At 48.9% G+C, this 26,504-nt stretch overlaps 1 protein-coding gene across 1 annotated transcript in view; it reads right to left on the bottom strand.

Moving 5' to 3' along the window:
- The window catches only part of ZDHHC7 (zinc finger DHHC-type palmitoyltransferase 7), a 99,982-nt gene that overhangs the window by 12,106 nt on the left and 61,372 nt on the right, over positions 1-26,504 (bottom strand). The window contains exons 2-5 of the mRNA XM_063945693.1: positions 8,722-8,803; positions 4,977-5,297; positions 4,267-4,391; positions 3,745-3,841 (exon numbers count right to left, since the gene is read on the bottom strand). Of these exons, the coding sequence (XP_063801763.1) occupies positions 3,745-3,841; positions 4,267-4,391; positions 4,977-5,282 (528 nt within the window). The 5' untranslated portion in view covers positions 5,283-5,297; positions 8,722-8,803. The remainder of the gene's footprint in view (positions 1-3,744; positions 3,842-4,266; positions 4,392-4,976; positions 5,298-8,721; positions 8,804-26,504) is intronic.

The following is a 26,504-nucleotide window of genomic DNA, read 5'->3' as shown; positions in this document are numbered from 1 at the left end:
CCCAACACCAGGGCCACCAACCACCCTATAGCAACCCAGCAACAGGGTCCTCCACCCTTTGCTACAATAACCCAGCACCAGGGTCCCCCACCTTCCCTACAGTAACCCGGCACCAGGGTCCTCCACCCTCCCTACATTAACCCAGCGCCAGGGTCCTCCACCCTCCCTACAGTTACCCAGCACCAGGGTCCTCCACCTTCCCTACAGTAACCCAGCACCAGGGTCCTCCACCCTCCCTACAGTAACCCAGCGCCAGGGTCCTCCACCCTCCCTACAGTAACCCAGCGCCAGGGTCCTCCACCCTCCCTACAGTAACCCGGCACCAGGGTCCTCCACCCTCCCTACAGTAACCCAGCGCCAGGGTCCTCCACCCTCCCTACAGTAACCCAGCACCAGGGTCCTCCACCCTCCCTACAGTAACCCAGCGCCAGGGTCCTCCACCTTCCCTACAGTAACCCAGCACCAGGGTCCTCCACCCTCCCTACAGTAACCCAGCACCAGGGTCCTCCACCTTCCCTACAGTAACCCAGCACCAGGGTCCTCCACCCTCCCTACAGTATCCCAGCACCAGGGTCCTCCACCCTCCCTACAGTAACCCAGCACCAGGGTCCTCCACCCTCCCTACAGTAACCCAGCACCAGGGTCCTCCACCCTCCCTACAGTAACCCAGCACCAGGGTCCTCCACCCTCCCTACAGTATCCCAGCACCAGGGTCCTCCACCCTCCCTACAGTAACCCAGCACCAGGGTCCTCCACCCTCCCTACAGTAACCCAGCACCAGGGTCCCCCACCTTCCCTACAGTAACCCAGCACCAGGGTCCTCCACCTTCCCTACAGTAACCCAGCACCAGGGTCCCCCACCTTCCCTACAGTAACCCAGCACCAGGGTCCTCCACCCTCCCTACAGTAACCCAGCGCCAGGGTCCTCCACCTTCCCTACAGTAACCCAGCACCAGGGTCCTTCACCTTCCCTACAGTAACCCAGCACCAGGGTCCTCCACCCTCCCTACAGTAACCCAGCACCAGGTACCCCACCCTCCCTACAGTAACCCAGCACCAGGATCCTCCACCCTCCCTACAGTAACCCAGCACCAGGGTCCTCCACCCTCCCTACAGTAACCCAGCACCAGGGTCCTCCACCCTCCCTACAGTATCCCAGCACCAGGGTCCTCCACCCTCCCAACAGTAACCCAGCACCAGGGTCCTCCACCCTCCCTACAGTAACCCAGCACCAGGGTCCCCCACCTTCCCTACAGTAACCCAGCACCAGGGTCCTCCACCTTCCCTACAGTAACCCAGCACCAGGGTCCCCCACCTTCCCTACAGTAACCCAGCACCAGGGTCCTCCACCCTCCCTACAGTAACCCAGCGCCAGGGTCCTCCACCTTCCCTACAGTAACCCAGCACCAGGGTCCTTCACCTTCCCTACAGTAACCCAGCACCAGGGTCCTCCACCCTCCCTACAGTAACCCAGCACCAGGGTCCTCCACCCTCCCTACAGTAACCCAGCACCAGGTACCCCACCCTCCCTACAGTAACCCAGCACCAGGATCCTCCACCCTCCCTACAGTAACCCAGCACCAGGGTCCTCCACCCTCCCTACAGTAACCCAGCACCAGGGTCCCCCACCTTCCCTACAGTAACCCAGCACCAGGGTCCTCCACCTTCCCTACAGTAACCCAGCACCAGGGTCCCCCACCTTCCCTACAGTAACCCAGCACCAGGGTCCTCCACCCTCCCTACAGTAACCCAGTGCCAGGGTCCTCCACCTTCCCTACAGTAACCCAGCACCAGGGTCCTTCACCTTCCCTACAGTAACCCAGCACCAGGGTCCTCCACCCTCCCTACAGTAACCCAGCACCAGGTACCCCACCCTCCCTACAGTAACCCAGCACCAGGATCCTCCACCCTCCCTACAGTAACCCAGCACCAGGGTCCTCCACCCTCCCTACAGTAACCCAGCACCAGGGTCCTCCACCCTCCCTACAGTATCCCAGCACCAGGGTCCTCCACCCTCCCTACAGTAACCCAGCACCAGGGTCCTCCACCCTCCCTACAGTAACCCAGCACCAGGGTCCCCCACCTTCCCTACAGTAACCCAGCACCAGGGTCCTCCACCTTCCCTACAGTAACCCAGCACCAGGGTCCTTCACCCTCCCTACAGTAACCCAGCACCAGGGTCCTTCACCTTCCCTACAGTAACCCAGCACCAGGGTCCTCCACCCTCCCTACAGTAACCCAGCGCCAGGGTCCTCCACCCTCCCTACAGTAACCCGCACCAGGGTCCTCCACCCTCCCTACAGTAACCCAGCGCCAGGGTCTCCACCCTCCCTACAGTAACCCAGCACCAGGGTCCTCCACCTTCCCTACAGTAACCCAGCACCAGGGTCCTCCACCCTCCCTACAGTAACCCGCACCAGGGTCCTCCACCCTCCCTACAGTAACCCAGCGCCAGGGTCCTCCACCCTCCCTACAGTAACCCAGCGCCAGGGTCCTCCACCTTCCCTACAGTAACCCAGCACCAGGGTCCTCCACCCTCCCTACAGTATCCCAGCGCCAGGGTCCTCCACCCTCCCTACAGTAACCCAGCACCAGGGTCCTCCACCCTCCCTACAGTAACCCAGCGCCAGGGTCCTCCACCCTCCCTACAGTAACCCAGCACCAGGTACCCCACCCTCCCTACAGTAACCCAGCACCAGGGTCCTCCACCCTCCCTACAGTAACCCAGCACCAGGGTCCTCCACCTTCCCTACAGTAACCCAGCACCAGGGTCCTCCACCCTCCCTACAGTAACCCAGCACCAGGGTCCCCCACCTTCCCTACAGTAACCCAGCACCAGGGTCCTCCACCCTCCCTACAGTAACCCAGCACCAGGGTCCCCCACCTTCCCTACAGTAACCCAGCACCAGGGTCCTCCACCCTCCCTACAGTAACCCAGTGCCAGGGTCCTCCACCTTCCCTACAGTAACCCAGCACCAGGGTCCTTCACCTTCCCTACAGTAACCCAGCACCAGGGTCCTTCACCTTCCCTACAGTAACCCAGCACCAGGGTCCTCCACCCTCCCTACAGTAACCCAGCACCAGGATCCTCCACCCTCCCTACAGTAACCCAGCACCAGGGTCCTCCACCCTCCCTACAGTAACCCAGCACCAGGTACCCCACCGTTCCTACAGTAGCCCAGCAGCAGGGTCCTCCACCTTCCCTACAGTAACCCAGCACCAGGTACCCCACCGTTCCTACAGTAGCCCAGCAGCAGGGTATTCCTCCCTACCTGCAGTAGCCCAGAACCAGGGTCTTCCCTCCTTCCCTATAGTAACCCAACACCAGTGCCCAAACGCCCCCTATAGTAACCCAGCACCAGTGCCTAAAGCCCCCCCCCCCCCCCACTCCATATAGTAACCCAGCACCAGGGCTTAACTCCTTCTCTAAAGTAGCCCAGCACCTGGGTTCCCCCTTCCCTCGCTACAGTTACCAATCACCTGAATCCCCCTTCCTCTCTATAGTAGACCAACACCAAGATCTATGATTAGCTGAAGACTCCCATTAGCAGTAATGAACATTATCGGCTGACCAATAAGAGTATCCTGGTCTCATCGATAAAAGACCAATACCACATTGTCAGCTCTCATTACACCGTGGCTGGGGTCGGACAAGAGAAGGAGCTGTAACAGGAGACATCTGACCTGCGTTACACCAGCAGCACTTTGCATGAACCGGGGCATTACATATTGAGAAGGACTCACAGTGAACAGCACGAAGAACCTCTGGTTCTTTTCCCCCACGCAGTTATTCACCCACGGGCAGTGGTGATCCATCTTCCGGATGCATCGCTTGCAAATACTGGGACAGACAGAGAAACGGCGATGTTACACTGTCTGTGCTTTATCCACAGACACTCACGCAGAGGAACAATACAGAGAGAGAAATGTAGACCACAGCTTTACATCTCAGACCTGAAGGTGAAAGGTCAAACAATGCACCATACCCGGGGCAGTGGCCCCACTAGTGCCCCCAGCGTACAGTCTATCAGTCACAGGACCCGGAATTTAGGAACATTGGCTGGAGAATAGTGGTATAAGCCAAGTTATTGTCATTCCGACATGAGAGTGCAGAAAGTGCGAGTGGCCACTCCCCTTACGCAGGTCTTAATTCAGGTCCGACATAATGGCAACAACTCAGTCCGAGCCCAACACCTGGATGCGTCTGAACACCATTACAGAGTGTGCGCACATGAAAGTGATGTCATAGTGATACCGGGGGATTACCTGCAGTGGTGAGCGCGCTCCGGTTTGATACTGCAACATTTTGGACATTTATAAATCACTTCTCCGGGCTTCAGCTGTAAACTCTCCATATACTCCTTAGTGGCGTTTCCTTTGGGCACTGCCCCCTACAGGCACCACGGAAAACACGAGAAAAGCAGTTTATCACCACATGGAATGAAGGTCGCTGCGCTCAGGAAACCGAACAGGACATTTCTGGTCATTGGTTACATAGCACTTGATAATAAGCAAGTGATGCAAATATGTAAAACTCCTGGACATAAGGGCGCCCCTAGCCGACAGGGCGGGTAAGGGCGCCCCTAGCCGACAGGGCGGGTAAGGGCGCCCCTAGCCGACAGGGCGGGTAAGGGCGCCCCTAGCCGACAGGGCGGGTAAGGGCGCCCCTAGCCGACAGGGCGGGTAAGGGCGCCCCTAGCCGACAGGGCGGGTAAGGGCGCCCCTAGCCGACAGGGCGGGTAAGGGCGCCCCTAGCCGACAGGGCGGGTAAGGGCGCCCCTAGCCGACAGGGCGGGTAAGGGCGCCCCTAGCCGACAGGGCGGGTAAGGGCGCCCCTAGCCGACAGGGCGGGTAAGGGCGCCCCTAGCCGACAGGGCGGGTAAGGGCGCCCCTAGCCGACAGGGCGGGTAAGGGCGCCCCTAGCCGAAGAGGGCGGGTAAGGGCGCCCCTAGCCGAAGAGGGTGCCTGGTACTCACCGGGTCGGTCAGCATTGTCCTTAGGTGAGAGGTCAGCGCCAACACCGCAAAGCAGTTGAAGAGTGTCCCGTTAATCACAGAATACCAAAAGTCTCTGGAGGGCAGCAACATAACAAAAGTCACCACAAAGTCTGCATAAAAGACCAGCATCCACGTGATCACGGCACAGACCATGCCGCAGCCGTCACGTATGAACCACAGCTTGTCCGCTAGCTCGCCCTCTGATGGCGAGGCGTTATAGCCATCACTTTCGTTAAGAAGAGGATGGTGCTCCACGTCACGGAAGCGGTGTCCTGAGGACTGCATGTCTGACAGGTCGTCCTGAGAGAGAAGATGAGACAAGGTCACAGATCCACAGATACAACCCCATGCTCTGTACTCAGATGTGTAATACATGTAACTTTCCTGCTGTATGTGACGGGAGGACATACAACGCCATCCATTCACTACACACACGTATGTGCAATTTCAAGTATGTTCATGGTTTAATATAATCGGTTCCACATTATATCAGCTTTCAGCTGTGACAGCCTCTACTCCACCCAGATCAGCCTCAAAGATTCATTATATATTTATGTATGTATGTATACATATCATAATATATATAACAGATAGGAGAAACTGCACTTACCCCACGTGCTGAGATCTTCACTTACCCAGCGAAGGCCCTATATGCATATCGCGGCTATACCCCATTAAGGGGCCACGCTACGAGGGCCAGGCAGTCACTGACTTAACACAGACATCTCCATCTGATCCCACCCTAAACGGCAGGTATCGGCGGATGACTGTACACAGATAATAGCCACATAAAGCACAGAACACCTAAGGACCATCTGTCCGGGTGTCCTGTGCAATGAAAGGACATCTATGTATTAGAGATGCTGATGAGAATAAGATGCAGGACTTGGAATAGGTCAGGCAGCTCATATTGCTGATAAGTACAAGGATTACGCGCCTCTGGGATGGTGCCAGACTGATATTGATTGCGACTTGGAGGACACATGCTCCTAAAAGTCTTATTGATTGTGAGTAAATGGAAGGGGGAAGGGGGAAGGTGGCGGGACTAAGACACCCAAAACAAGAAGCTACGTACAGGAGATTCACATAGTAACATTCACACAGCTGAACGAACAATGGGAAAATGAGAAATACCCCTTGTTGTTTATGTCCTGTACACCGGCACACATAAGGAATGGAATAAAGACTGTTATGATGTGGAGAGGTGCCATTACTGGACCTCAGCTGACGTAGTCCATTGCTTTTTCTTTGCATGTCAATTTATATATGTAATGGCCATTTGTAAAGATCCAATTGCAAACAGCATGAAAAGGGCGCTGACATAGATTTACGTAGCAGTTAGAATGAAATTCACCCCTTTTCTAAGTAGGGTTAAGCAATACAGAGAGGTATATTCAATTGAAGTCGGATCCATTCCGACTTGCATTTGTCGGAATGGATCCGACAAGGGCTATTCAATGCCCATCTCAATTCGACTTTAAAAAGAGTCGAATTGAGATGCGGGAGCCGAGAGGAGGAGAGGGGGGAGACGGAGCTACAGCAGCGTTGTAGGAGGATGTGGCACCGCCGCCAGACCTCACGGCGCGTCCACCCGGCTCCAGCAAGCGAGACCTCGCTTGCGGGAGCCGGGTGATTGCTGCCGTGAGCGGCGGCTGTGACACAACCTCCTGCATATGCTGTGCTGTAGCCGCTGCTCTCCCCCGTCTCCTCCTCTTAGCTCCCTCATCTCAGTTCGACTTTTTTATTTATTTTTTTAAGTTGGATTGAGGTGGTCGGAAACAGGGCCAAAATCTGTCAGATTTGGCCACGTTTCCGACAGAAGCACGCGGATCGGCAGCTATTCCGCCGATCCACGAGCTTTCTGACAAATCTAATTCCCCGACTTGTCGGATAAAAAAAGCCAGGGATTGAATAGGTGCGAACCCCTTCCGACCTGCAAAAGTCGAAAACTGACGTCTTTCCGACAAGACGGCAGTTTCGACTTCAATTGAATATACCCCAGAGTATACTAATCAGCTGTACAGCGGAACCAGAGACTCTCCTACTCTTTAATATCACTGTACCCTGTACATGGCAGGGCTATGCCGCCATTCCCCCCTGCGTTAGTTTCCAAGCTTTATTTTCTGATTAACCATTATATTTTAGATTGGCTAATGTTTTACTGTCTGTGACACGATTGTCTGTGACACGATTCTGTAATATTATCGCTGCTGTACACTGCCCTATTTCAGAGCACAGATTTCCATACATAAAAAAGAAAAAGCAAGAAACCTGATCACGGGTAATCACATAAGATGCACCCAGGCACTATAAGATATTCGCCGTGGGTGACCCCTGAACTGCTCCTCCTTCAGAGTCAGCGCTGCCCCCTAGCTGCGGCGGACTGCATTTAGTAGTGTGCACCAATATTCTTGGAAATCAATTATTCCTCGGGGCAGCAGAGGGCAGATACACAAATTTCCCAGACTGCTGCTCTAGGTCCACAAGCTGAAGTAAGTGTCAATGGGTGCGCACATGGCAGCCTGCGGCTACTGGCGCGGTGTACTCCGTATGGTTTTATACCGCAGGCGCCAATAACAAGAACGTTTATTTATGGCACCACGAGGATTGGTACCATTCTTCTTTATTCATCAGAGAGACAATACTAACACTGACTGCATCCACACCCCTGAGGGACGTTTCCAGTACACAGTCGTACACCTGAGAGGAGAGCCTGTCACCCTGACTTATTCATTCCCAGCCTGATTCCCCAGCCGCTGGCATCACCGCCCGGCAGGCCCTGTCACATTCAGTATTCCTCATTCCCCTCAGACTGTGCATGGTTCTGCAAATCACCTGATGCACAGCCAGCGGTAATGGGATTAAAGCATCAGGTGTCACCAAAATCAGCTTAAAACTATTCCACTGAAAATGATTATATGTCCATAGAAATATGTTTATTGAGTCAATCAATCTCAGAGATTGCATGGTAAAATCAGTCCAAAAAGAAATAAATCCCAAAACATGTCACATGGCCGGAGTTAGGATTACACATAGCATACAGAGGAACTGAATCCCAGAGTAGCTTATTACAGGGCAGTTACGTTATAACACCAAAAATAGATAAGGACTGTTCCAATGGGTTTTTTAGTTAGTGACAGAGCTTTTTATTGTGGACAGTTTAAGATTTTCTCTCTGTTTTGTGTTATATTGACACAGATATGTTTATATGTTGCCTTACACCAGAGTTTCCTAAACGCCGCCATTACAGTCCAGGTTTTAAGGATGTCCATGTTGAAGTCCAGACGGTTAAATCAAACTGACTGAGGTACTAATGAAGTCACATGTGCTTAAGCATGGATATCCTTAAAACCTGGACTGTAACAGCTGAGTTTGGGAAATTCTGCATTACACAACAGCATGCACTTAAGCTACTGTTCGCTGCGAAATTTTAATTGTCCCTCACACCCCAAATAAAATCCAAAAGGAGGAAAACTGGGACCAGAGTCCCTCACTATTGGTGCAGTTTTCCCAGTTCATCCCCCAGGTCATTGCACCTGAAGAATTCATTAAAGAAAAGGCTTGCTTAGTATGCAGTACCCGAGCGTCTGGATAGCCGATACAACGTTGGCTCATTCTCAAGTATAGATTCAGCGGGCCACTACGGAAAGGGGCCGAGAGGTTGTTCTGAACAACCAAGCCTGCCATATACAATGAAAGCAATTAATGAATCCCCACAACTCACCTCACAGCTGTCATAGATGTTATTCGGACATTGTAGACCGGTTCTGGTGTCCTGAGATCCAATTAATCATGTCCGGAGAGACCTAGGAGGACACAAGAGGATTAGCGCATGAGGAGGAGACGTGGTAACAGAATCATTGTGTCACAGGGGGACAATCAGAAACAGAACCACGAGAAACAAGTTATTTGCTTGATGTTTACCGTGGATCCACGTCCACCAACAACTCAGAGGTCACTAGATCCTCAGCTGCTGGCACTAGAAGCTCTCAGACTGAGGCATCAGACCTACATCCCTCTGCCACAAACACCCGATGCGGTAGAATCAGTGATTATACTGCACAATGTGTGAGAAATGCTTCAGAGTAAAGTGCAACTCCTGCGATACGTCATTCCACAGTGACATCACGTAGCAGGAGCAGGTTATACCAGCTGGGGAGTATAAGCAGGATGCCAGGGAGACTGGGCCACAAAGTGTGAGAAGCTACAGGATTTCCATCAGTGCCACCACGCTGACCTGAGGAATGTGTCTCATGAAAAGGAAATTAGGTGTAATTACCATAACATTTCTACTCCTTCATTAATTATACACTTCTAGAACACAAACGAGTTTATATAAACGTATGAGCCAGTGCAGAACTCTGCGGCCAAACCAGTTCAGGAGAATGTAAGCGGACTGGTTCCCTTCACCCTGTGCAGAATAAATGCAGAAGCTGATGCCGTATGCAGGGTGGTGTGGGAGAGAAATCTGAACACGTGCAGGAGTACCCACACATGAATATGCGGAAATACATAGTGACTGCCAAATATAACCATTCTTTCTATAGGATTTTATCCGGGTTGGCTGGTTTAAGCCAAATGTTTTTCTTTCTTTCTAGTTTTTTATTGTGTGTCACGACACTGCGCCGTGACTTCTTAAAAAAGCCTATTATACTAAAAACAACAAGTGTTTTAATGAAAGTGTTTAATGCCAGTGGCATGCCCAGTGCTAATGCTTAACGCCTACGTCTGTGCGTTTGTTTCTCTGAAAAGTGATTGTATTTTCCATATTTAATTACTATTTCATTTATTTAATTATAATAAGTATTAAGTAGGACTAATGCTTAACATTAACTTGTTGTTCTTATTTTCAATTTCATCTATCTCTGTGTGTACTTTGTATTATTACTAGCATCATCATCCTTTATTGATGTAGCGCCACAAGGGTTCCGCAGCGACTAACAAGGTACATAAACAAAACAAGAACAGTGCCTTACAGTACACAACAATGTAGGACAAGTAGAAGGGATATAAACAGTCTGCATCAATGGACATGACACTGAAATAAGCATCATGGTGGCTGAAACAGGGGACTAGGTGCAGATATAAGGAGCATGGTGTAGAAGACGGTCTAATACCGCTTTTACACCAAATGAAGCGTTCCTATGTAGCTGCCGATTCCAACCCGGCATATTGCCAGGTTGGTGACATCAGCGGTGACGCGGTGGGGGGCGGCGCTTGGAGATCACATAATCATCAAGCGCCGCCTGTCCATTCACTGTGAACTGGAAACGAGACGCATCGACCCGGCTTCCCGTTTACACAGCACAGCTTGCCGGGAAGAACTCGTGTTCAACACTGCAAGCTACCCGAGTTGGAATACCGATTATTCCAGCTGGCAGTGTAAGAGGAGTATTATACCCCTTTTACACTCGCAGAAAAATCCCGGGATATTACACATGAACACACATCATCCCGGGATTTTTCTCAGTGTGAATGGGTAAAGGGACAATTTCCCGGGACGAGCATCCCGGGATTTCAACCCAGGTCTCGACCTGGGTTGAATCCGGGACCGCCCTGGGAAGCTGTGTAGTGTGAAAGTGCCCGTCCCGGGATTTACTACCCGGGACTGTTAAAAGGCCTCGGATTGGAGCTGTCTTGGGCTCAGAAAAGATGATGTCATCTTTCAGAGCCCATTCGCCTTGCCGGAGACCTCATCTTTATAATGGCGTTTCGGGTGGATGACGTCTCTTCACACATTAGTGTAACCCTCGTCCTCCTTCCCCAAGTTTGCTTAACAGACTGAGCTGCCCGGGAATGAAGCCCTGATGCTTAAAACCATCGATGGTAGATGATCACATATATATTTTTATTTTTAAATATATGTATTTGTTTTTTTTATACCATCGATGGTTAGTGATTACATCGCTATCGATGGTAGCCATCGATGAGGGTGCTCCGATGTGTCCATCTCTCCTTTTCACGCCCCACTGCCTTTGGCTCCGCCTCCAGCACCTGACTTACATAGGGATATCCCGGGATCAGTGTAAATGGGGCTGTCCCGGGTCGATCCCAGGTCTTACTGCAGTGTGAAAGGGGTCAGTCCCGGGAATGCATCCCGGGAGTGACCCGGCTGTGCGAGTGTAAAAGGGGTATAAGTGAGAGAAGGAAAAGCACATGATAAGCAGTCACTCTGAGTGGCAGATGGAATGGGTTGCAAGATACAGAACAAAAAGGAGAAGACTATAAAACTAATTAAAAACAAAGTATTTTACAGGATTTACTATAAAAATCAGTCACAAGGGACTATGTATTAATAGGTTTATCTACATATATTATTCAGATGTAATAGGAATAATAAAAACTGTAAAAAAAGTAGATTTCTTGAAAGACGTAAAATAAATCAAAGCCTAACAGCATTATTAATGTTGGTAAGCATTAAAACATGGTTGATCAAGGTTTCTAATAATGATTAAAAAAAAAATTCCATTAAAACAATGCAAAAAAAAAAAATATTGGTTTAAAAAAAAAAACTTTTCTTTTATTTGTTTTTTTTTCTAAACATGGGTTTTGTACATCTAATAAGATAATATGATCAGCAATACGGATTGTTATCGGATGATGACGATGAGGAATGCACAAAACCTCTGCACGATCTAAGTGTTGGGCCTGACCGCCAAGCGACTGGCCTTATCCAATCTCATGTATGTGGCCACTTGCGCGTTTATAGGGGGCTGTTGGAGTCAGACTTTGGCCAAAGCTCATTATAAATCATCATAGGTAAAAATAAGGGAGAACTCGTCCTCAATTTCTACCTAAGGTGGTTTCGTCGTTCCATATGAACCAACCTATTGTGGTGCCTGTGGCTACGGGTGACTTGGAGGATTCCAAGTCCCTTGATGTAGTCAGGGCCTTAAAAATTTATGTAGCCTGGACGGCTCGAGTTAGGAAAACAGAGGCACTGTTTGTCCTGTATGCGGCCAACAAGGTTGGCGCTCCTGCTTCTAAGCAGACTATTGCTCGCTGGATCTGTAACACGATTCAGCAGGCTCATTCTACGGCTGGATTGCCGTTACCAAAATCGGTAAAGGCCCATTCCACTAGGAAGGTGGGCTCTTCTTGGGCGGCTGCCCGAGGCGTCTCGGCATTACAGCTTTGCCGAGCAGCTACTTGGTCGGGTTCAAACACTTTTGCAAAATTCTACAAGTTTGATACCCTGGCCGATGAGGACCTTATGTTTGCTCAATCGGTGCTGCAGTCATCCGCGCTCTCCCGCCCGGTCTGGAGCTTTGGTATAAACCCCATGGTCCTTACGGAGTCCCCAGCATCCTCTAGGACGTAAGAGAAAATAAGATTTTAAACCTACCGGTAAATCTTTTTCTCCTAGTCCGTAGAGGATGCTGGGCGCCCGTCCCAAGTGCGGACTACTTCTGCAAGGCTTGTATATAGTTGTTGCTTACATAAGGGTTATGTTACAGTTGAGATCAGTCTCTGGCTGATGCTGTTTTGTTCATACTGTTAACTGGTTTAGTATATACCATTTTATACGGTGTGATTGGTGTGGCTGGTATGTATCTCGCCCTTAGATTAACAAAAATCCTTTCCGCGTACTGTCCGTCTCCTCTGGGCACAGTTCTTTAACTGAGGTCTGGAGGAGGGGCATAGAGAGAGGAGCCAGTTCACACCCATCTAAAGTCTTAGAGTGCCCATGTCTCCTGCGGAGCCCGTCTATACCCCATGGTCCTTACGGAGTCCCCAGCATCCTCTAGGACGTAAGAGAAATGTAGTAATTTTACTAAAACACAACTAAGAAATGAAGGTGGTTCCAGAAAATATGAACATAATATTTTTTATAGGAGTATTTTGATGGCTGAATGGTGTACTAACTCACATTTACTGTCCAAGAAAACAAATATATAGAACACATATAATAAGTCCATATAAGTGTGGTGTGCCTCATTGTGACCCAGGGCCGGGCTGACAGAGCATAGCCCCAGCGAATATGATTCCAAGAGAAACAAAACATAAAGCTAAATAAAAGGGCATTAAGTCAATAAAACAAGACACACACAAAGCAGATATTGACACGGGTCAATAAATCCGGTGGGATGTCACTTTAAGGTGCCAGGAGACTGAGAGCCACAGCACCTAAGGGCCATGCGGTCCGTCACACACTGGGAGATACAACAGGGGACTCCCGGGAGGCGCACAGGAAAAAGGTGTTGTATAGAGCAGACGCCTCTCATCCACACGTTACCCAGGTGCCTAGTATCTCACACATGCATTCAGTATAACTGTGGGGTTCCGTGGGGAAAAGGCTGGGTGTACACAACGCAGTAACACACCTTATTTTATACAGCCAGTATAGAGTATATGCTAAAGTGAAGTAGTCTGTAAAAATGAACAGAAATAAAACTGACAGACGAAACTTGTTAATAGGATAATTGAAGGTTTCGCTCTAAATGATATAAATCACGCAGAGTAACGCTCTTCAGATGTGACAGCTAAATGGCAGTATGTACAGGAGACGCTGCATGGCTTACTAATCAGACCACACGCAACAGAACAGGTTGTGGTCTTACTAGAGGCAATACTTTCTGAAACTAAACATATCCAAAACCGCCCTCACTGCCCTCCCTCTATCCCAAGGCTCCCTAGCCCTCCCTCACTGCTGACACCACCACCATCTGCTCTCACCAATAACCCTTATCCACGCTCTACTCATATTCCTTCTACATCTGCAAACTCCTCCTGCCTGGCTGGCCTTCCATCATTCACCTCTCCTCTTCAATCTATCCACAACACTGCATCAAGATTCACCTTCCACTCACAACAGTTTAATCCATCTTCCTGCCCCTGCTTACATTGCCTCCTTATACCCTACGGAGTCCGATTAAAACACTCATCCTCACCCACAAATCCCCATAGCTCCAAACTCATCTCGATTCCTTTCTGCCAAGACAATACCCGCCATTAATCCCCACCAAGACAACGGCCGCTACTAGACCTCGCCAACGCAAGGCCTGCAACTAAACCCCGCCAAGACAATGGCCACAGCCTCCCCTTCCCTGTGGTAATTAGACCATACTCCCGCCTTGGAGGTTCTCTAATACTGCTGCACCCCACCTCTTCTCATTCTTTTAGACTCATCTCCAGACTCCAATGCTTCAAACACCCCCTACAAACTCACCTATTCCTCAAAGTCAGCCAGTGCCCTGCCTAACTTCTGCTTTCCATGTCTACCTCTGTAGTTTCAACTCCAACCGCTCCGCTTTAGAAGGTCCCATTTCCTCTTGTATTCCCAGCCCTCATGTGCACAATAATATAACAAAATGGAGTAACATTGGCTTTATTGCAGAATCACACCAATGCTTGCCCATCTACCTTCCTCAATATTCAGTTTGTTTGCTCTTCATCCTGCTATCCATATTTGCTATACTGTATTACGCCTCATTTACTGCCGATCCATACCTGCATTCTTCCACCCATGTTATCACTGTATATGGCCTTTTGGAATGTATTATATTACTCTTGTTGCACTTTTGTACTGTGTAGTTTTATGCTACATGTTACGTTTCCTCATGTAGTTATGCTACATGCGTTACATTCCCCCGTGTGTTACGTTTTTTACCTTGTTGTTTTATTATTAATAATAATAATAATATTTATATAGAGTGGCCAGAGGCCTGGCACACAGGATAAACTCTTGGCGCATTTGCCAGTTTTTATTTTATTTTTAAAATGGACGAATCGGCACTAGGCGCCGTGTACTGTAAATGTATGTTTAATAAAGTATTTTAACATGTTAAAATACAGTGCACTGTGCGCAGTTGGAGAATTATGTGAACACCTGAACTATTCACTATAAGGAATGTTTAAAGGTATATGGTTTTAAAAGGCTTTGACATTTGGGAACAAATTGCCCTTGAGACATTCTCACATTGGAACTGATATGTTAATAATCCCAGATAGCATACCCAATAGGACTCAAAGTGCTTTACAAGCCATAAAGTATGTGGCAGGTACACATTAAACCAAGTAGGCATATTTGCAGTTATATTATGTGTGATACAGTTGCCAGGTTTTAATTTTTAGGACTCTGTGATAGTGTAGGACCTGCAAGAAGGTGGGGTACCTTGGCGATCGGTTTGCAGGCTTCCGTGAATTGGCCAATTCACTAACTAAACCCCCATCATTTATTCATTGATGTTGTGAGGATAAGTGAGCTTGCTTTGGTGAGTGCTGAATTTTCTGTTTGTTTATATATATATATATATATATATATATATATATATATATATATATATATATATATATATATATATATACACACACATTTTAGGAACTAACTATATATATATATATATATATATATATATATATATATTTATTTTGTTTAGGAACTAAAGGGACACTAGTGAAACGCTGAGTACACAGGTTTTATGCTACGTGTTATGTTTACCCGTGTTGTTTTATGCTACATGCGTTACGTGTACCTGTGTTGTTTTATACTACATGCGTTACATGTACCTATGTTGTTTTATGCTACAGGTGTTACGGTTAAATACCCGTGACTTACAACTACCGTTGTGTGTGGGGCTGCAGAATATTTGTGGCACCCTAAAAATAAACAATAATAATATCTAATAAATGCAGGTACCTGGCTCCGTCACAAATCAGTACCAGAGTATGGGGTTAAGGAAAAAAAATAAAAATAAAAACACACAGAGGCGTGTCATGGCTGTTTAGACGTTGTTTACTACTGGGTGTGCATAAATTAGCAGTTGCGATCTCACTTGCTACTGTAGAGCAGCTCAGCTTGCGCGTCTTCAAAGGCGCTCAGAATCTGCGTAATGATCCGATGTGCGATGACGGTACCGATGTTTCAGCACTTGTACACCGTGGGATGGAAATGAGGAGACAGCAGTGGGCGTCCCTATGATCAAGTTTCTGCCCATATTAGCATATAGTCGCAATTGTGGACAGCAAAAGATTGCAACAGCAATTGCAACAACAACCACAGCAATTGCCGCCGACCGCTCCGGCAGGGAAGGGAACACACTTGGCGATGGCGCTCATAGAGAACATCGCCTAGTGTGTACCCACCCTTACTTTGTTATTTCAAAAATAGTTACTTAAACAAAAACCCTGCAGTCTATGCATTGTATCACCTTTCCTGCATCCTATCACATTCTTGATCCCTACCCAAATGCAGTTTCAGTGCTCAACGTGTGGCCCCCTACTACCCTTAACCTCGGTAATGAAAATAAGATTTTACTTACCGATAAATCTATTTCTCGGAGTCCGTAGTGGATGCTGGGGTTCCTGAAAGGACCATGGGGAATAGCGGCTCCGCAGGAGACAGGGCACAAAAAGTAAAGCTTTTTCCGATCAGGTGGTGTGCACTGGCTCCTCCCCCTATGACCCTCCTCCAGACTCCAGTTAGGTACTGTGCCCGGACGAGCGTACACAATAAGGGAGGATTTTGAATCCCGGGTAAGACTCATACCAGCCACACCAATCACACCGTACAACTTGTGATCTAAACCCAGTTAACAGTATGATAACAGCGGAGCCTCTGAAAGATGGCTTCCTACAACAATAACCCGAATAAGTTAACAATAACTATGTACAATTTATGCAGATAATCCGCACTTGGGATGGGCGCCCAGCATCCACTACGGACTCCGAGAAATAGATTTATCGGTAAGTAAAATCTTATTTTCTCTATCGTCCTAGTGGATGCTGGGGTTCCTGAAAGGACCATGGGGATTATACCAAAGCTCCCAAACGGGCGGGAGAGTGCGGATGACTCTGCAGCACCGAATGAGAGAACTCCAGGTCCTCCTTAGCCAGAGTATCAAATTTGTAAAATTTTACAAACGTGTTCTCCCCTGACCACGTAGCTGCTCGGCAAAGTTGTAATGCCGAGACCCCTTGGGCAGCCGCCCAAGATGAGCCCACCTTCCTTGTGGAGTGGGCCTTTACAGATTTAGGCTGTGGCAGGCCTGCCACAGAATGTGCCAGTTGGATTGTGCTACAGATCCAACGAGCAATCGTCTGCTTAGACGCAGGAGCACCCATCTTGTTGGGTGCATACAATATAAACAACGAGTCAGATTTTCTGACTCCAGCTGTTCTTGCAATATATATTTTTAATGCTCTGACAACGTCCAGTAACTTGGAGTCCTCCAAGTCACTTGTAGCCGCAGGCACTACAATAGGCTGGTTCAGATGAAATGCTGACACCACCTTAGGGAGAAAATGCGGACGAGTCCGCAGTTCTGCCCTGTCCGAATGGAAAATCAGATATGGGCTTTTGTAAGATAAAGCTGCCAATTCTGACACTCTCCTGGCAGAAGCCAGGGCTAGAAGCATGGTCACTTTCCAAGTGAGATATTTCAAATCCACCTTATTTAGTGGTTCAAACCAATGAGATTTTAGAAAATCCAAAACTACATTGAGATCCCACGGTGCCACTGGAGGCACCACAGGGGGCTGTATATGCAGCACTCCCTTAACAAAGGTCTGGACTTCAGGGACTGAAGCCAATTCTTTTTGAAAGAAAATCGACAGGGCCGAAATTTGAACCTTAATTGATCCCAATTTGAGACCCATAGACAATCCTGATTGCAGGAAATGTAGGAATCGACCCAGTTGAAATTCCTCCGTCGGAGCACTCCGATCTTCGCACCACGCAACATATTTTCGCCAAATTCGGTGATAATGTTGCACGGTTACTTCTTTCCTTGCTTTAATCAAAGTAGGAATGACTTCTTCCGGCATGCCTTTTTCCATTAGGATCCGGCGTTCAACCGCCATGCCGTCAAACGCAGCCGCGGTAAGTCTTGAAACAGACAGGGACCCTGCTGAAGCAAGTCCCTCCTTAGAGGTAGAGGCCACGGATCTTCCGTGATCATCTCTTGAAGTTCCGGGTACCAAGTCCTTCTTGGCCAATCCGGAACCACTAGTATCGTTCTTACGCCTCTTTGCCGTATAATTCTCAATACTTTTGGTATGAGAGGCAGAGGAGGAAACACATACACCGACTGGTACACCCAAGGCGTTACCAGCGCGTCCACAGCTATTGCCTGCGGATCTCTTGACCTGGCGCAATACCTGTCCAGTTTTTTGTTGAGGCGAGACGCCATCATGTCCACCATTGGTCTTTCCCAACGGGTTACCAGCATGTGGAAGACTTCTGGATGAAGTCCCCACTCTCCCGGGTGAAGATCGTGTCTGCTGAGGAAGTCTGCTTCCCAGTTGTCCACTCCCGGGATGAACACTGCTGACAGTGCTATCACATGATTCTCTGCCCAGCGAAGAATCCTTGCAGCTTCTGCCATTGCACTCCTGCTTCTTGTGCCGCCCTGTCTGTTCACATGGGCGACTGCCGTGATGTTGTCCGACTGGATCAACACCGGTTTTCCCTGAAGCAGAGGTTCTGCCTGGCTTAGAGCATTGTATATTGCTCTTAGTTCCAGAATGTTTATGTGAAGAGACGTTTCCAGGCTCGTCCATACTCCCTGGAAGTTTCTTCCTTGTGTGACTGCTCCCCAGCCTCTCAGGCTGGCGTCCGTGGTCACCAGGATCCAATCCTGTATGCCGAATCTGCGGCCCTCCAATAGATGAGGACTCTGCAACCACCACAGAAGAGACACCCTTGTCCTTGGAGACAGGGTTATCCGTAGGTGCATCTGAAGATGCGACCCTGACCATTTGTCCAACAGATCCCTTTGGAAAATTCTTGCGTGGAATCTGCCGAATGGAATTGCTTCGTAAGAAGCCACCATTTTTCCCAGGACTCTTGTGCATTGATGTACAGACACCTTTCCTGGTTTTAGGAGGTTCCTGACAAGCTCGGATAACTCCTTGGCTTTTTCCTCCGGAAGAAAAACCTTTTTCTGAACCGTGTCCAGAATCATCCCTAGGAACAGCAGACGAGTTGTCGGCATTAACTGGGATTTTGGAATATTCAGAATCCACCCGTGCTGTTTTAGCACTTCTTGAGACAGTGCTAAGCCCATCTCTAGCTGTTCTCAGGACCTCGCCCTTATTAGGAGATCGTCCAAGTATGGGATAATTAATACGCCTTTTCTTCGAAGAAGAATCATCATCTCGGCCATTACCTTTGTAAAGATCCGAGGTGCCGTGGACAATCCGAACGGCAGCGTCTGAAACTGATAGTGACAGTTTTGTACAACGAACCTGAGGTACCCCTGGTGTGAGGGGTAAATTGGAACGTGGAGATACGCATCCTTGATGTCCAAGGATACCAGAAAGTCCCCCTCTTCCAGGTTCGCTATCACTGCTCTGAGTGACTCCATTTTGAACTTGAACTTCTTTATGTACAGGTTCAAGGACTTCAGATTTAGAATAGGCCTTACCGAGCCATCCGGCTTCGGTACCACAAAAAGAGTGGAATAATACCCCTTCCCTTGTTGTAGAAGAGGTACCTTGACTATCACCTGCTGAGAGTACAGCTTGTGAATGGCTTCCAAAACCGTCTCCCTTTCGGAGGGGGACGTTGGTAAAGCAGACTTCAGGAAACGGCGAGGTGGATCCGTCTCTAATTCCAACCTGTACCCTTGAGATATTATCTGCAGGATCCAGGGATCTACCTGCGAGTGAGCCCACTGCGCGCTGTAATTTTTGAGACGACCGCCCACCGTCCCCGAGTCCGCTTGAGAAGCCCCAGCGTCATGCTGAGGCTTTTGTAGAAGCCGGGGAGGGCTTCTGTTCCTGGGAAGGAGCTGCGTGTTGCTGTCTCTTCCCTCGACCTTTGCCTCGTGGCAGATATGAATAGCCCTTTGCTCTCTTATTTTTAAAGGAACGAAAGGGCTGCGGTTGAAAAGTCGGTGCCTTTTTCTGTGGGGGAGTGACTTGAGGTAGAAAGGTGGATTTCCCGGCTGTAGCCGTGGCCACCAAATCTGATAGACCGACTCCAAATAACTCCTCCCCTTTATACGGCAAAACTTCCATATGCCGTTTTGAATCCGCATCGCCTGTCCACTGTCGCGTCCATAAAGCTCTTCTGGCCGAAATGGACATAGCACTTACCCGTGATGCCAGTGTGCAGATATCCCTCTGTGCATCACGCATATAAAGAAATGCATCCTTTATTTGTTCTAACGACAGTAAAATATTGTCCCTGTCCAGGGTATCAATATTTTCAATCAGGGACTCTGACCAAACTACCCCAGCACTGCCCATCCAGGCAGTCGCTACAGCTGGTCGTAGTATAACACCTGCATGTGTGTATATACTTTTTTGGATATTTTCCATCCTCCTATCTGATGGATCTTTAAGTGCGGCCGTCTCAGGAGAGGGTAACGCCACTTGTTTAGATAAGCGTGTTAGCGCCTTGTCCACCCTAGGAGGTGTTTCCCAGCGCTCCCTAACCTCTGGCGGGAAAGGGTATAATGCCAATAATTTCTTTGAAATTATCAGCTTTTTATCAGGGGCAACCCACGCTTCATTACACACGTCATTTAATTCTTCTGATTCAGGAAAAACTATAGGTAGTTTTTTCATACCCCACATAATACCCTGTTTAGTGGTACCTGTAGTATCAGCTAAATGTAACGCCTCCTTCATTGCCAAAATCATATAACGTGTGGCCCTACTGGAAAATACGGTTGATTCGTCACCGTCACCACTGGAGTCATCGCCTGTGTCTGGGTCTGTGTCGACCGACTGAGGCAAAGGGCGTTTCACAGCCCCTGACGGTGTTTGAGTCGCCTGGACAGGCACTAATTGATTGTCCGGCCGTCTCATGTCGTCAAACGACTGCTTTAGCGTGTTGACACTATCCCGTAGTTCCATAAATAAAGGCATCCATTCCGGTGTCGACTCCCTAGGGGGTGACATCCTCATATTTGGCAATTGCTCCGCCTCCACACCAATATCGTCCTCATACATGTCGACACACACGTACCGACACACAGCAGACACACAGGGAATGCTCCTAACGAAGACAGGACCCACTAGCCCTTTGGGGAGACAGAGGGAGAGTTTGCCAGCACACACCAAAAGCGCTATATATATATCAGGGATAGCCTTATAATAAGTGCTCCCTTATAGCTGCTTTGTTATATCAAAATATCGCCATAAATGTGCCCCCCCCTCTCTGTTTTACCCTGTTTCTGTAGTGCAGTGCAGGGGAGAGACTTGGGAGCCGTCCTGACCAGCGGAGCTGTGAGAGGAAATGGCGCCGTGTGCTGAGGAGATAGGCCCCGCCCCTTTTCTGGCGGGCTCGTCTCCCGCTATTTAGAAAAATTAGGCAGGGGTTAAATAATAAGAATTTACTTACCGATAATTCTATTTCTCGGAGTCCGTAGTGGATGCTGGGGTTCCTGAAAGGACCATGGGGGAATAGCGGCTCCGCAGGAGACAGGGCACAAAAAAGTAAAGCTTTACTAGGTCAGGTGGTGTGCACTGGCTCCTCCCCCTATGACCCTCCTCCAGACTCCAGTTAGGTACTGTGCCCGGACGAGCATACACAATAAGGGAGGCATTTTGAATCCCGGGTAAGACTCATACCAGCCACACCAATCACACCGTACAACTTGTGATCTAAACCCAGTTAACAGTATGACAACAGAAAGGGCCTCTTAAAGATGGCTCCTTAACAATAACCCGAATTAGTTAACAATAACTATGTACAAGTATTGCAGATAATCCGCACTTGGGATGGGCGCCCAGCATCCACTACGGACTCCGAGAAATAGAATTATCGGTAAGTAAATTCTTATTTTCTCTATCGTCCTAAGTGGATGCTGGGGTTCCTGAAAGGACCATGGGGATTATACCAAAGCTCCCAAACGGGCGGGAGAGTGCGGATGACTCTGCAGCACCGAATGAGAGAACTCCAGGTCCTCCTTTGCCAGGGTATCAAATTTGTAAAATTTTACAAACGTGTTCTCCCCCGACCACGTAGCTGCTCGGCAGAGTTGTAATGCCGAGACCCCTCGGGCAGCCGCCCAAGATGAGCCCACCTTCCTTGTGGAGTGGGCTTTTACAGTTTTAGGCTGTGGCAGGCCTGCCACAGAATGTGCAAGTTGAATTGTGTTACAAATCCAACGAGCAATCGACTGCTTAGAAGCAGGTGCGCCCAACTTGTTGGGTGCATACAATATAAACAGCGAGTCAGATTTTCTGACTCCAGCCGTCCTTGCAATGTATATTTTTAAGGCTCTGACAACGTCCAACAACTTGGAGTCCTCCAAGTCGCTAGTGGCCGCAGGCACCACAATAGGTTGGTTCAGATGAAATGCTGATACCACTTTAGGGAGAAAATGCGGACGAGTCCGCAGTTCTGCCCTATCCGAATGGAAGATTAGATAAGGACTTTTATAAGATAAAGCCGCCAATTCAGATACTCTCCTGGCAGAGGCCAGGGCTAGTAACATAGTCACTTTCAATGTGAGATATTTCAAATCCACCTTTTTCAATGGTTCAAACCAATGGGATTTGAGGAAATCTAAAACTACATTTAGATCCCACGGTGCCACCGGAGGCACCACAGGAGGCTGTATATGCAGTACTCCCTTGACAAAAGTCTGGACCTCAGGGACAGAGGCCAATTCTTTTTGGAAGAATATTGACAGGGCCGAAATTTGAACCTTAATGGATCCCAATTTGAGACCCATAGATAATCCTGATTGCAGGAAATGTAGGAAACGACCCAGTTGGAATTCCTCCGTCGGAACCTTCCGATCCTCGCACCACGCTACATATTTTCGCCAAATGCGGTGATAATGTTTCACGGTGACTTCCTTCCGTGCCTTAATCAAGGTAGGAATGACTTCTTCTGGAATGCCTTTCCCTTTTAGGATCTGGCGTTCAACCGCCATGCCGTCAAACGCAGCCGCGGTAAGTCTTGAAAAAGACAGGGACCCTGCTGTAGCAGGTCCCTTCTCAGAGGTAGAGGCCACGGTTCGTCCGTGAGCATCTCTTGAAGTTCCGGATACCAAGTCCTTCTCGGCCAATCCGGAACCACTAGTATTGTTCTTACTCTTCTTTGCCGTATGATCTTCAATACCTTTGGTATGAGCGGCAGAGGAGGAAACACATACACTGACTGGTACACCCAAGGAGTTACCAGTGCGTCCACAGCTATTGCCTGTGGATCTCTTGACCTGGCGCAATATTTGTCCAGTTTCTTGTTGAGGCGAGACGCCATCATGTCTACAATTGGTCTTTCCCAACGGTCTATTAACATGTTGAAGACTTCTGGATGTAGACCCCACTCTCCCGGATGAAGATCGTGTCTGCTGAGGAAGTCTGCTTCCCAGTTGTCCACGCCCGGGATGAACACTGCTGACAGTGCTATCACGTGATTCTCCGCCCAGCGAAGAATCTTGGCAGCTTCTGCCATTGCACTCCTGCTTCTTGTGCCGCCCTGCCTGTTTACATGGGCGACCGCCGTGATGTTGTCCGACTGAATCAACACCGGCTTTCCTTGCAGGAGAAGTTCCGCCTGGCTTAGAGCATTGTAGATTGCTCTTAGTTCCAGAATGTTTATGTGAAGAGACTTTTCCAGACTCGTCCATACTCCCTGGAAGTTTCTTCCTTGTGTGACTGCTCCCCAGCCTCTCAGGCTGGCGTCCGTGGTCACCAGGATCCAATCCTGAATGCCGAATCTGCGGCCTTCTAATAGGTGAGCCTTCTGCAACCACCACAGAAGTGACACCCTTGTCTTTGGTGACAGGGTTATTCGCAGGTGCATCTGCAGATGCGACCCTGACCATTTGTCCAACAGATCCCTTTGGAATATTCTTGCATGGAATCTGCCGAATGGAATTGCTTCGTAAGAAGCCACCATTTTTCCCAGGACTCTTGTGCATTGATGTACTGACACTTTTCCTGGTTTTAGGAGGTTCCTGACCAGATCGGATAACTCCTTGGCTTTTTCCTCTGGAAGGAAAACCTTTTTCTGAACCGTGTCCAGAATCATTCCTAGGAACAGCAGACGAGTTGTCGGGATTAAATGGGATTTTGGAATATTCAGAATCCACCCGTGTTGTCTTAGCACCTCTTGAGATAGTGCTAAAGCTGTCTCCAGCTGTTCTCTGGACCTTGCCCTTATTAGGAGATCGTCCAAGTATGGGATAACTAATACGCCTTTTCTTCGAAGAAGAATCATCATCTCGGCCATTACCTTGGTAAAGACCCGAGGCGCCGTGGACAATCCGAACGGCAGCGTCTGAAACTGATAGTGACAGTTTTGAACAATGAACCTGAGGTACCCCTGGTGTGCGGGGTAAATCGGAACGTGTAGATACGCATCCTTGATGTCCAAGGATACCATAAAGTCCCCTTCTTCCAGGTTCGCTATCACTGCTCTGAGTGACTCCATCTTGAACTTGAACTTTTTTATGTAGAGGTTCAAGGACTTCAGATTTAGAATAGGCCTTACCGAGCCATCCGGCTTTGGTACCACAAATAGAGTGGAATAATAATACCCCTTTCCTTGTTGTAATAGGGGTACTTTGACTATCACCTGCTGAGCGTACAGCTTGTGAATGGCTTCCAACACCCTCTCCCTTTCGGAAGAGACGGTTGGTAAGGCAGACTTCAGGAAACGATGAGGAGGATCCGTCTCTAATTCCAACCTGTACCCCTGAGATATTATCTGCAGGATCCAGGGGTCTACCTGCGAGTGAGCCCACTGCGCGCTGTAATTTTTGAGACGGCCCCCCACTGTCCCCGAGTCCGCTTGAGAGGCCCCAGCGTCATGCTGAGGTTTTTGCAGGAGCCGGGGAGGGCTTCTGTTCCTGGGAAGGAGCTGCCTGTTGGTGTCTCTTCCCTCTTCCTCTGCCTCGTGGCAGGTACGACAAGCCCTTTGCTCTCTTATTTTTGTAGGAGCGAAAAGGCTGCGGTTGAAAAGTCGGTGCCTTTCTCTGTTGGGGAGTGACTTGAGGTAAAAAAGTGGATTTCCCGGCAGTAGCCGTGGCCACCAAGTCTGATAGACCAACTCCAAATAACTCCTCCCCTTTATACGGCAAAACCTCCATGTGACGTTTTGAATCCGCATCGCCTGTCCACTGTCGTGTCCATAAGGCTCTTCTGGCTGAAATGGACATAGCACTCACCCGAGATGCCAGTGTGCAAATATCCCTCTGTGCATCACGCATATAGATAAATGCATCCTTTATTTGTTCTAACGACAGTAAAACATTGTCCCTATCTAGGGTATCAATATTTTCAATCAGGGATTCTGACCAAACTACTCCAGCACTGCACATCCAGGCAGTTGCTATAGCTGGTCGTAGTATAACACCTGCATGTGTGTATATATTCTTTTGAATAACTTCCATCTTTCTATCTGATGGATCCTTAAGTGCGGCCGTCTCAGGAGAGGGTAACGCCACTTGTTTGGATAAGCGTGTGAGCGCCTTGTCCACCTTAGGGGGTGTTTCCCAGCGCGCCCTAACCTCTGGCGGGAAAGGGTATAATGCCAATAACTTTTTTGAAATTATCAACTTTTTATCAGGAGCAACCCACGCTTCATCACACACGTCATTTAATTCTTCTGATTCAGGAAAAACTGTTTGTAGTTTTTTCACACCATACATAATACCCTGTTTTACGGTATCTGTAGTATCAGCTAAATGTAACGTCTCCTTCATTGCCAAAATCATATAACGTGTGGCCCTACTGGAAAATACGTTTGAATTTCTACCGTCGTCACTGGAATCAGTGCCCGTGTCTGGGTCTGTGTCGACCGACTGAGGCAAAGGGCGTTTTACAGCCCCTGACGGTGTTTGAGGCGCCTGGACAGGCATTAATTGATTGTCCGGCCGCCTCATGTCCTCAACTGACTGTTTAAGGGAAGATAAACCATCACGTAATTCCACAAATAAAGGCATCCATTCTGGTGTCGACCCCCTGGGGGGTGACATCTGCATATTTGGCAATTGCTCCGCCTCCACACCAATATCGTCCTCATACATGTCGACACCACGTACCGACACACACCGCAAACTCACAGGGAATGCTCTAATGAAGACAGGACCCACTAGCCCTTTTGGGGAGACAGAGGGAGAGTCTGCCAGCACACACCACAAAGCGCTATATATACAAGGGATATCCTTATATTAAGTGCTCCCTTATAGCTGCTTTAATATATATATATATAGCCATTAATGTGCCCCCCCTCTCTGTTTTACCCTGTTTCTGTAGTGCAGTGCAGGGGAGAGACCTGGGAGCCGTTCTGACCAGCGGAGCTGTGACAGAAAATGGCGCCGTGTGCTGAGGAGATAGGCCCCGCCCCTTTTTCGGCGGGTTCTTCTCCCGCTATTTTTCCAGTCAGGCAGGGGTTAAATATCTCCATATAGCCCCTATGGGCTATATGTGAGGTATTTTTAGCCTTGTATAAGGTTTATATTTGCCTCTCAGAGCGCCCCCCCCCAGCGCTCTGCACCCTCAGTGACTGCCCAGTGAAGTGTGCTGAGAGGAAAATGGCGCACAGCTGCAGTGCTGTGCGCTACCTTATGAAGACTGAGGAGTCTTCAGCCGCCGGTT

Source organism: Pseudophryne corroboree, chromosome 11 (assembly GCF_028390025.1).
Source record: "Pseudophryne corroboree isolate aPseCor3 chromosome 11, aPseCor3.hap2, whole genome shotgun sequence".
Lineage (NCBI taxonomy): Eukaryota > Metazoa > Chordata > Amphibia > Anura > Myobatrachidae > Pseudophryne > Pseudophryne corroboree.
Note: the sequence above shows the minus strand (reverse complement) of the source record. Positions and strands in the feature narration are given on the sequence as shown.